The following is an 11,829-nucleotide window of genomic DNA, read 5'->3' as shown; positions in this document are numbered from 1 at the left end:
TTTGTATTGTGTTTGGGAAGAGGAAAGTCCTCCTTTAAACTGAATTGTGAAGTTCCAATTTGGTGTGTGGATGTGTTTATGCGGGGGGTGTGTGTGTGTGTGTGTGTGTATAATATTTATATAAAATATACAATATTTCCAATATTTGACAAGCCCCCCTCTTGCTCCTTGAACCCAGGTATACTTAGGGTTAGGGTTGTCATCTGTCCAGAAAGAAATTGGCCTTCTCTTACACCTTTAACAATACCATGATGTGCAAAAAAAAACCCAGGTGAAGCTTTCCACAGCATGGAGTTTGGCAGGCGACAACATTTATGTTCTGGTCATCAAGCTTCTGTGAAAGGTGCAGCTACAGGAGCAGATTGAAGAGCGGGCAGCCGTGCTTATCATCTGGCTATCACACCTCACAGAACTGCTATGCAGCAATTGCCACCGATTCCTGGGAGCTGCTCTGACTCAACTAGCCACAGCAGCGTTGGTGGCTGCCTCTTGGCACAGCCTCTGGACTTGATCCCAGTTGTGTCTGACATTTGCCAGGAATTACCGTATTTTTCGTTCTATAGGACGCACTTTTCCCCCTCCAAAAATTAAGGGGAAATGTGCGTGCATCCTATGGAGCGAATGCAGGCTCCTTGGCTTCAGCGATAGCAACGCGAAGCCTGCAAAGCGCAGAGGGAGCACTCCCTCCACGCTCCGGAGGCTTTGTGTTGCTTTCACTGAAGCCTGGAGAGCGAGATGGGTCGGTGCACACCGACCCCTCTTGCTCTCCAGGCTTCAGGGATAGCCGCCTGAAGCCTCCGGAGTGCAGCGGAAAGTCCAGCTGAGCTCCAGAGGCTTCGGGTTCTTTTTGCTGAAGCTGGGAGAGCAAGACTCTCCTGGCTTCAGCAGAGAGGGAGAGCTGCGCAGCACCCCTTCAGCCAAGCGGGAGGAGAAATGGAAGGGGCTCCGATTCTCCTGCCGCTTCGCTGAAGGGGCGCTGAGCAGAGAGGGGGAGATTTTTTTTTCTTGTTCTCCCCCTCTAAAACAAGGTGCGTCCTATGGTCGGGTGCGTTCTATGGAGCGAAAAATATGGTTACTGCTGGGGGTGGGAGATGTGACCGTGTAGCAGCTTTGAAAAATCACCCTACCACCCCAGCCCCAGTCATCCCACCCCATCCCCCCAACCTCATTAATAATAATTAACATTTTCTGGAAAAGATAAAAAGGCACCACTACTGTTCATCTCAGTATTTTTTGTTTTTTTTTGTTTTTTGGCATGGTTAGAGCATTGTGCAATGAAAACGGAAATTGCTTAACCTATTGTAGTTAACCTTTCACTCTTGTTTGATTTAGCTTCTACATCAGTGTAAATATTGGAAATAAATAAGAGAAACTGGATATAACAATGGAACAGCCTAAAATGATTGAAAGTGTATTGCTGCAAATCATGGAATTATAAATGTTTGTTCTGTTCACAGGTACAGGGCTCTCACATTTGTCCTGACTTTTATGCTGTATGCTAGTTTCCACTTATCAAGGAAACCAATCAGTATAGTTAAGGTAAGTAACAAGGAAATATCTTTCTAACATATCTGACATCACACAAGGAAGTACATTTGAAAGCTACATAAAAGTGTTGTTACCATATGCGTTACAATACAGCAATAAAATGTGACATGCTGTAGAGTAATAAAAAGACATTAAAATGTTCATAGTGATTGAGAGCCCACGTGGAACATCCAGTTCTACAAGGGCTTCTGCACTGTGTGTACTATAAGTAGGTGTCTCATTGTCAAGATGCCCATGATCTGTGAAAATATACAAAGGCTATGTGTACAAAGGCAAATCAAAAGTGTCATTTATAGTGCTGTGAAATTGAAAATAAGTATGTACTCAGTCTTCAGATTTTTCCAGACTGTCTCCTCATGTTCAAAGCAGGCAATCAAATTCCTACCCAGACCATAATCATGTTGCTAAGGCTCAACATTTCAATCCATGGCAACCAATTCTATTGGGATCCAATTTGTGTCTCATCTTTACTCATCTACTCAAATTAGCTTTCTCTGTCCTAGCTAATTCACAATCTCTCTGTTTTATTATTTTGTTGTTTACACTCTCACTTCTGCCAAGGAGCTCAGGATGGTATACATAGTTTTTTCAAGCCCCTTCATCATTTTATCCTCACCACCCCCCACACCTGGTTAGCTTGCTCAGAGGGTGTGCTATTGGCTCAAAGTAAGCCAGTGAGCTTCCTGTTGGAGTAGGGATCTGAACCTGATTTTCCCTGATTCTAGTCTAATATTCTAACCACTACCAGACAAGCATGTTTCTGCAGTCCTTCCTCATCCAGCCACTAGAACTGTACATTTTAACTAGGTACAAAATGAATGGATCAAGAATAAGTATACCGTGCCCTCCAGATGCTGTTCGACTCCTAATTCCCATCAACCCCAGCCAGTGTCGCCAGTGAAAATATACTGTGAGAGTTGTAGTTCAGCTACATCTGGAGTGCACTGTATTGACAACCTCTGCTCTAATATATCATTTCTGCAGACTTGTTCAGCAATCAAATAACACTCTACGGGAACACTCACACAACCAAACCTCCAACATGGCAGTTATAGTGTTCCTGGACAACAATATGTAATTATATATATAGCCTAGACTATTAAAATAATATATAATTTCAACCTTTGAAATATTCCTCTATCACATTTCTTCAAGGCAATGGAGCAGGGCTGTCATGGATCTGCTGGATCCAAAACAAAACCATTCCAGCTAGACTGGAAATGGTACAGGAAAAAGAATGAAATACCTTCCCTCTCCACCTTTGGATACAGAGGCCAAGCCACACTGCCTCACTGCTCCTGACCGGAGCTTTGCATGGTTCTATTGTTCTATTTAAAATCTGCTTATGTTGACAACTTTCTGCCTGTATTTGATTCCTATTACTAGTCCCACTCTTTACTGTATGGAAAACTGACTCGAGGCATGCAAGTGATTGAGTTATACTCTGTCAAATTTTGTCTTTTATTGCTTATCCATAAGAAGGATGAGGCCTCATGGAAATTTGCAGTCTCTTGACATAACTAAATTTTCTTAAAAAAAAAAAAAAAAGCTTGCAAAGCTGGATTTCATTGAGGTTATTATTCAAACCTTTTTAAGGTGGAAAGAAAGCCTTTTGACTGGTAAATGTTTCTAAACAGCAAAACCTATTTTGAACAGGGCCAGTCCAGGATGTTTTGCTGCTTGAGGCAAAACACTCCAATACAGTCCCTCACAGTTCTGGGCCTGTGCTGCAGCTCTGCCTGTGCCCTCGCCTGCACCTCTGCGCCCCATGGGCACAACAGGGAGAACACAGAGGAGGTGGCGGCGGCAGTAAGCAGTATGTTCCTCGGTCCCAGATCTGCCGTCTGAGGCAACATGGCGGCGGCAGTAAGCAGTATGTTCCTCGGTCCCAGATCTGCCGTCTGAGGCAACAGCCTCAACTTGCCTCGTAGGTGGGCTGGCCCTGATTTGAAATATTCGTAAAGTAAAAATAGTATATTTGGTTCTATGCAATGAGGTGTTCTGTTAGATTAATTTTATTACTTTAATTTAGGGAGAACTACATAAGCACTGTAATACTCCACAAGTTATTGAGCATAACACCTACAAAGAATATGCCATCCAGATTCAGCCTGTTAAAAAAATTGCTAATGAGTCACGCTGTGGTTGGGAGCCATTTGGTAAGTAGTCTATCCCCCCCCCCCCCATAAACTGGAATATAATCTAAAGGAAAAAATTGTGTTGTTTTGTTCTGCAATTCCTCACAGTTCTGTGCACTCCTGCACATAACAACTGGTTTGTGGGGCAGGGCGGCTGGCAATAGGGGGAAGAGAATGCCCAAACTTTGTTATACAGTGCTAGTGGGAAACTCGGGCATGTTTGAAACTTCACCTGTGAAAATAAATCTTGTACTGTGCAAGATGTTCCACTTTTTAAATGCCTGGTATAATTCTGGAGACTATAATGAATGGCCGTTATATCAAGCTGATCCATTTATTCATGATGGTACAAACTATACAGGTATATAATTTGATTAAGCACAATTTGCTTACGGAGCAAACTATTGTTTTAACCTGCTAGAATCCCTCTTTGAAGTTGCAAAGAGACTGAATATGTATTGTTCAGACTTTTTAATGGCTATTTGTGCCTTAAAAATTCCATCTCATGAACTTTAACAAACATGTGTTCCTAGATAAGAGCAACTACAAACAGTTGTTGGGAGCCCTGGATTATTCATTCCTATGTGCTTATGCAGTTGGGATGTATCTGAGGTAAAATTCTTTTACTCTTTTAAAAATCCTTTTTCATGCTTTCAAGTTGTAAATATATGATTGCTTAATCTCTGATCTTCTACTGTGCTCAGTTGCTTACAAGCTTTTGAGGAGCAAAAGAAGGTCTCCTAAATATTATTCTCTTCAGTGTGTGCTCTAGGCTTTAGGAATGTAGATTCTAGAGTACAGAATATTCCCTATTACAGTAGCATACCAAAGTTGCTTAAAAAGGAACAAATTCAAATCCTGTCCCTACTGTGGCTGAGAAGAATCGATCGTGATTTCAGATGAGCACTATCAGCTCATGACTTCGATTCTTGTTACTGAATACAAACCAAAATGTTTGCCTTGAAATATGAAAACTGAATACAAACAACTCACGATAACTCAACTTTGTAAAGTTTCTCAAATTGTTCTTTTTATTATAGTGCTACTACAATGTTATTGGTAAACTTTGCATTTTCTGGATTTTAACCATAGCTTACTTAGCAAATGCCCATGTAATATCTTCAGATGTTACGGGTTATATATGCTCAGCATGCTTCAGAAATCAATCCCTTTTTATTTTGCCTGAATTCACAGTGGCATAATAGGTGAACGTTTGCCTATCCGGTATTATCTCACTGGAGGGATGTTTGCCAGCGGACTCTTCACTGCCATGTTTGGATTTGGTTACTTCTATAATATACACAGCCTGTGGTTCTACATTGTGGCTCAGGTAGGCACACCTATGTTTCTTTTCTCACCTGGAATTTTCAGACATGACCAAAAAAGAAAAAAAGAACTGCCTTTCTGGAACTGCCTCAAAATCCACTTAGTTTCCTATGACAACCTTTCCATAGCACCTCCTGTTCCAAAGGATACTGCAGGGGTGAGGAACCTTTGGCCTGAGGGCCAATCTTGACCTACTAGGGGTTCAGATTTGGCCTGTGAAGTTGTCTTCCCTAATTCATGCCCACCTGCCTCACATGTGATGTTAGTTGAGACATCAAGTGTGGGCCTAGTGAAGTTGTCTTCCCTAATTCATGCCCACCTGCCTCACATGTGATGTTAGTTGAGACATCAAGTGTGGGCCTAGTAGAAATGCAGCTGCCAATGCACAATCAGGAACTTTCAAATTGTTATGTACTGAACTTCTCACCCTGTTATCTATCTATACTGTAGATAATTTTCACTCAGGTTCACATATGCAAATAAGGGATTGAAAGTGATGTTCAGTGGTTACTGTTGCGTTGTAGTGGAGCTCTATATAAGCAGGCTGGCTGAACCCTTCAGTTCAGTTCTGTTCTGGCCTGTGAATAAACAAGAGCTGTTTGAAGAATTGTTGTGTCATCTGATATGTTCACCCACAACTTAACAAAAATGTGTTGGCAAGGGAAATCACTACTAAGTGTTGAACTGTTAGGAAGTCTATGACTTCTCTTTCATGCTGGCACACGAGCTGTGGAAGCTGCTCTAGAGGAGCCTTTCCCAATCTGGCACCCTCTAGGTGTGTTAAACTGCAACTCCCAGCAACTCACCATTGTCTATGCTGGCTAGATCTGATGGAAGTTGCCTTCCAAAACATCTGGAGAACAACAGATTGGGGAACGGTGCTCTAGAGCAGTAGTCAGCAAACTTTTTCAGTCCACTGTCCTGCAGACCTTGTGTGGGAGCCAGGCTATATTCTGAAGGGGGGGAAATGAACAAATTCCTATGCCCCACAAATAACCCAGAGATGCATTTTAAATAAAAGGACACATTCTACTCATGTAAAAACACACTAAATCCGCGGACTGGATTTAGAAGCCAATTGGGCCAGATCCGGCCCCCAGGACTTAGTTTGCCTCTAGAGCATTTGGGAATAAATGGATGGTCATTATTCACTTGCGATCAGTGGGACTGGCAAGTGGGGGAGGGGGGAGAGTTGACATTGCTGTCTAGGAAACAAAGCATATATAACAATGAGGATTGACTAGGCTGTGCAAGCTTTGTGGTCTTTGACTGATATGTTTAACACAACTTTGAATATTGTTTTTAACGTTGGCTTCTTGGACATACTGCATTATCTGGTGAAACAGTTGTTTCAAGATAACTATTGCAAAGTTTTTAAATTTCAGATGGCTAATGGATTGGTGCAAACTACTGGCTGGCCCAGTGTGGTTACCTGCATTGGCAACTGGTTTGGGAAAGGAAGGTAAATCTTTTATAATCTGTTTGTCTTGGGTGGGGTTGGACACATTGCAAACTAAGTGAAATAGTCTGCCTCATAACTCAGTAACTCACAGATTTTAAAAGCTATGTTTTACAGTGAAGTTGTGCCATTTAACATTCCTTGTTAGTGTAATCAAAGACAGTGACATATTAAGCGATTTGAAGTTCCTGAGGGAAAAGTGATAGCATGAGAAGTGTATATGGGGTCTTTGTTGACACATAGGCATAAAGGCATGTTAGAGGCACAACCCCCTTGATACTGAAGCACTTATCTGAGAATATAGGAAATGTCTTGGAGAATAAGGATGCCATTCTTCAAGACTGGTCACAGGTTTTGCCAGCCATACATACTGGTCATGTGCCTGTTCCTGTCTGCTGCTTTGGATTTGAATAGGAGCACTTCATGTTGAAGAAACCTGCATTTCAGGACTGCAGGGATGAGTAGCCCAGAGCAAGCCCTGAGACTAGACAAAGTGAAGCAACTGCTCCCAGATGTTTCTCTGGCTGCTTGCTTGTTGCTGACCTGGGCTGGTCTCATCTACCTGCCTTCTTCCAATATGTCATGGGGAGTGCTGCTTGGAAATGCTCTTCTCTAAGCAAGCAGGCAGAGAGGCAGACAGCATAGGTCACAAATGCTAGCAGGCACTGCTCTGCTCACATGATTCATGCAGGTGCTACTTCTGCTGCACTGTAGTTTTTTGTTTGAGCAGGTAGCAAGCGGCTGCCAGGCAGGGCGGTGAATGAATGATGGCAAGATGTTGGAGGTCAAAGCTGTGTTGTGCCACCTAGGCTGCCCTGCACCCTCTATCCTAGCCTGCTACTCTCTGGTGTGGTGGAGGACGCTATCCCAACAACAGTGCTAAAGTCAAATTCAGTTGCCATGCTGGTCAACAACATCTGAATGGGGAATGGGGAGCTACCATCTTGTCCTTCACCTTGGGCAGGCCAAATTCTTGGGCCAGTCCTGCATACATAGGAAAGCACATCAGAACCCAACACAAAATCTACCTAGACACCCCCCAACTCGAAGTATTTCAAGTACTGAAAACTTAAATGCACTAATGTCTCACCTGGGTAAAATGAATGTTGATGAGAAGTTCTAAAAGAGACCATTTTCCTTTGTTTATTATAGGAGAGGATTGATCATGGGATTATGGAACTCGCACACTTCAGTGGGGAATATTTTAGGGTCCCTAATAGCTGGCTATTGGGTGTCTACCTCCTGGGGTTTGTCCTTTGTGGTGCCTGGCGTTATAATAGCTTTAATGGGGATTGTCTGCTTCCTGTTTCTTATTGAACGTAAGTACCTGTTCCGAAATGAATTTCTGCAAAACAGCAGGTTCTGGGTTGCAATAAATGTAATTGATCAATATTGTTCATAGACCATACACACACAAAATCCTCTAGCTTGTGCTGCATTAAAAAAAGAGGTTGAGTGTGCATGCCGGGTAAGTGGATGAATGGAGCAGAAGAATGTGTATGTGATTCTGCAGTCTTATATCCTCACCTCCAGGTTTGGTTGCAAACCAAGATTATGGGTAACTTGGAGTTGACACAATGCAGTTATTAAAATTTGCATCCAGTCAGAAGCCTGCTTTCATGATAATCATGCATTTTTAGATATTGTGTGTTAGCAGCATTTTATAAAACAAACCATAAACATTTCCATGAGCGCTTGGAAGATATCCATGAATTTCTGTGTTTCTGTTGTGTTATTTCAGATCCTAGGGATGCAAACTGTACAAGTTCATCATCCAGTGTAAGTAATGACTTTTAGGGACCTCATTAATTGCATTTTCTCCATTTCCAGTTTCACAATACTAGTTTTCAACCAGCATATGTGGGGTATGGTGGGTGTACCTAAAGGAGAAAAGCAGATGGTTCAGAGTGAAAGCTGGGGGGGTCTCATTTCCCCTCTTTTTCTTGAACCTTCTGCTTGAAAGACTTCTGTACACCTCAAAGGCTTGAAAGCACTACTTTCCCGTAATAAACCTATGTGAACCCCTCCCCCCAAAAAATCTGGGGTGGAAAATAGGGAAGTGTTCATGAAACACACACACAAAAAAACCCCACATGGGCCAAGATGAATGGGCTAAATATGTTTGCCTCATGTGCAGTATAAGGGAAAGTATCTGAGTTTATGTATTACCAAGCTTTCCAGTTGTCATTGCAGTTAAAAGAGAAAAAAGATTGAAGCCTAATCCTAATGTTTATTTAGATGCCTCATTGACTTTAATAAGGCTTTCCTTCAAGTAGGATTGTTCTTAATATGTCTTATAAAAATATCTTTCAGAATTCAAAAAGTTACATGAATGGGCCAGATAGATACACCATTCAGAAACCAGAATTAAGCGCTAAGAAAACAAGCTTATCTTGGGTAAATCAAAAATACTTTCATAATTAGATTTTTCAAAGCTTGCATGAATTCATATTTAAGCAAATTACCTTAATGCTTTGAGGGAGGGGGGGATGACTGCATGAAGCAACATTTGCTTAATCACATATTTTCCAACTGTCCCTGTTTATGAGAGACAGATGTGACCTTCTGTTATCTGCCCTTGGTAAATCAGTGTTTCTATTTTGTCCCTTCTGCCTTTGGGAAGACTTGGAAGGTGTATTTTTAAAAGAATGTTAGTATATATGCACATGTGCATAAGCTTCCCTTCCAGCCCTGTGCAACTGCATATCCTGACAGTTAATTTCAGTGAATGTGTTTCAGTTTCAGCTATTTTATTGAATTAGAACCAAATTCATTGTGTGCTTAAGCAATGCATTCTCAAGTTTTTAACAGAGGACACTTACGAATACATGTGGTTTAGAAAGCATTGCAGAGAAATGTGGGTGTGCTGAGTAGCATGTAGACAGCAGCTTTCAGCAAGGAGTAATAATAGATCATTAGTATGAGAACAAGGGTGTTTTGTGTATGCAAGAGTGGCCCTGTCTTATCCTGCAAGATGTTGGAGGGCACGTAAATATGTATTTATTTGCTTCAAGTTAGCAGTGCAATAGGTATGTTTAGCAGTATCTTTCTTTCTGCAAAATTTATTGCCCAGTGGCTTATGCAATATCTTATTGATTGTAAAACTAACAGCACCACCCAAATGTGGATAATGATTTAGCTCTCTGCACACAGAGAACAGGGTACACAGATTCTATGCACAAAAACCTGGACAAGAAAGTTCATAATAGCCTGAGCAGTAGCAACTATCCTTGGCCAAGGTCTTCCACTTCTTCCTACAGACTCAGGGCTCCTCCAAGTGGCCTGTTTGTTCAGCATTCATCCTGATTTGCAGGCGCAAAGCTTATGGGGTGCTCAAATTGCATCCAGTCTTTATTGTGATTTATTTCTTTCTGATTTGTTTGTGGGTGGTTATATGAAAATGAGCATCCATCCTTCATTCATTCTGATTTGCTCATGGTGTGCTTACATGTCTTCCTATTAATCACCCTACACCAGCGGTTCTCAACCTGTGGGTCCCCAGATGTTGTTGGATTACAATTCCCATCATCCCTGAGCTCTGGCCTTGCTAGCTAGGGGTGATGGGACCCACAGGTTGAGAAAGGCTGCCTTACACTTTCAAATACATGAGATGTTGCCTAGATACTACGCACCAAAAACCCATAATCTAACGACCTACTTCCATATGAAGCTGCTATGTCCTACTGTCCAGTTAGTGTGTTTCCTCCTTTAAGAAAACACCTCTTGGAATGGGGCTAATTCTGTTAATATCTTGAGGAAAGACCTCCCCTAAGAAAGTACTAGCTAATAAGGCCATGTGGCATACGCTTGAAGAAATCCATACATAATGGCATTTTTGTCAAGTTGAATATGTCATATGAGAATTGGTCTTGCAGCAGGTAACATGATTCCATAAGTAAGTTTAAATTGCTTCAGCCATTGGTGTTTCAAAAGTAGTTTATGGTTCCAATTAACCTATTAAAATGCAAAATTATTTCATGTTAACAGTACATTAATATATGAGTGGCTTGGTTTATTACCTTCATTGAACTTGATGGGGTCTTTTGTAGGATCCAGAGAAGCACTGCCTGCTGCCTGACAATGAGAAGTGCAACAAGTCACTGAATCATAACAATGGAAGCTGTGAGGAAACTGAAAACAGGAAGTCTGCCATAAGTTTTTCTGGAGCTTTGCGAATACCTGTGAGTATACGTCGCCATCTTCAAATCTGGACTGAGGCTTGGCCCTTATCTTTTTCAGCAGATGAAAGTAATAGTAATAGCTTCTACTATGTCAGCTTCTCCAGTGACAGTAGCCATGCCATGGAAACAAAACACAATGCATCAATCGGAGGTACCTTTTCCCCTCACTGGTTGTGTGCAATATCTGAACCATGAACCAGCCTGGGCCTCGCAGTCTTCAGCAGTGGCGTAGCGTGGGGGGTGCAGGGGGGGCCAGCCGCACCGGGCGCAACATCTGGGGGTTAGGGGGCGCAAATCCACAGGTTAGGGGGTGCAAATCCACGGGTTAGGGGGCGCAAATTACTTGCCTTGCCCTGGGTGCTGACAACCCACGCTACGCCACTGGTCTTCAGCAAGGGCTTATGTGTGTCTCATCTAATGGAAATGTGGAGGGCAGCTACACAAGAATCGGCTTTTCCAGCTGTGGCTCCTCATCTGTGGAATGCTCTCCCCACAGAAACACAGGCTAAGACATTTTTATTTACAGTGGTGCCTCGCAAAACGAAAAGAATCCGTTCTGTGATTCTCTTTGTCTAGCGGTTTTTTCGTCTTGCGAAGCAAGCCCATTGAAGGATTAGCGGATTAGCGCTATTTTTTGTATAAAATGACTAAGAAACTCAATGATGAATATTGGCCTGAATATAAGCCATCGTACCTTTAAAATTGGAGGGGGGGGGAAGTATGCTTAAAAAAAATAATTATCTTCTGTTCTCTGTAGGGAGTTGTAGAATTCTCTCTCTGCCTGTTATTTGCCAAACTGGTCAGCTACACTTTTCTTTTCTGGCTTCCATTGTACATCACAAATGTAGGTAAGTATCTGTGTTTAAAGGATCATGTATATGCGATCCACATAAAGATAAACGTATTCTGAAGTAAGGTAAATGTAAAAAGGTAAAGACCCCCTAGACGGTTAAGTCCAGTCAAAGGCGACTATGGAGTTGCTGTGCTCATCTCGCTTTTCAGGCAAGGAGAGCTGGCGTTAGTCCTAAGACAGCTTTCTGTGTCATGTGGCCAGCATGACTAAACCACTTCTGGTGCAACCGGACACCATGACGGATGCCAGAGCACATGGAAATGCCATTTACCTTCCTGCTACAGTGGGAAGTAATGGCTGACAAAAGGGAGGATAGTATTATCA

General features: G+C 42.2%; 1 protein-coding gene across 8 annotated transcripts in view; it reads left to right on the top strand.

The window, feature by feature from the left end:
- The window catches only part of SLC37A1 (solute carrier family 37 member 1), a 41,920-nt gene that overhangs the window by 12,854 nt on the left and 17,237 nt on the right, over positions 1–11,829 (top strand). For 4 of the 8 annotated variants that reach the window (XM_083500447.1, XM_083500444.1, XM_083500445.1 and 1 more), the window contains exons 3-12: positions 1,458–1,539; positions 3,581–3,707; positions 4,220–4,298; positions 4,881–5,016; positions 6,398–6,474; positions 7,624–7,790; positions 8,213–8,250; positions 8,785–8,868; positions 10,521–10,652; positions 11,410–11,500. In XM_083500447.1, the coding sequence (XP_083356573.1) occupies positions 1,458–1,539; positions 3,581–3,707; positions 4,220–4,298; positions 4,881–5,016; positions 6,398–6,474; positions 7,624–7,790; positions 8,213–8,250; positions 8,785–8,868; positions 10,521–10,652; positions 11,410–11,500 (1,013 nt within the window). The remainder of the gene's footprint in view (positions 1–1,457; positions 1,540–3,580; positions 3,708–4,219; positions 4,299–4,880; positions 5,017–6,397; positions 6,475–7,623; positions 7,791–8,212; positions 8,251–8,784; positions 8,869–10,520; positions 10,653–11,409; positions 11,501–11,829) is intronic. The other 4 variants (XM_083500450.1, XM_083500448.1, XM_083500449.1 and 1 more) reach the window with 1 other exon arrangement.

This window comes from Podarcis liolepis, assembly GCF_965112155.1.
Source record: "Podarcis liolepis genome assembly, chromosome: 4".
Lineage (NCBI taxonomy): Eukaryota > Metazoa > Chordata > Lepidosauria > Squamata > Lacertidae > Podarcis > Podarcis liolepis.
Note: the sequence above shows the minus strand (reverse complement) of the source record. Positions and strands in the feature narration are given on the sequence as shown.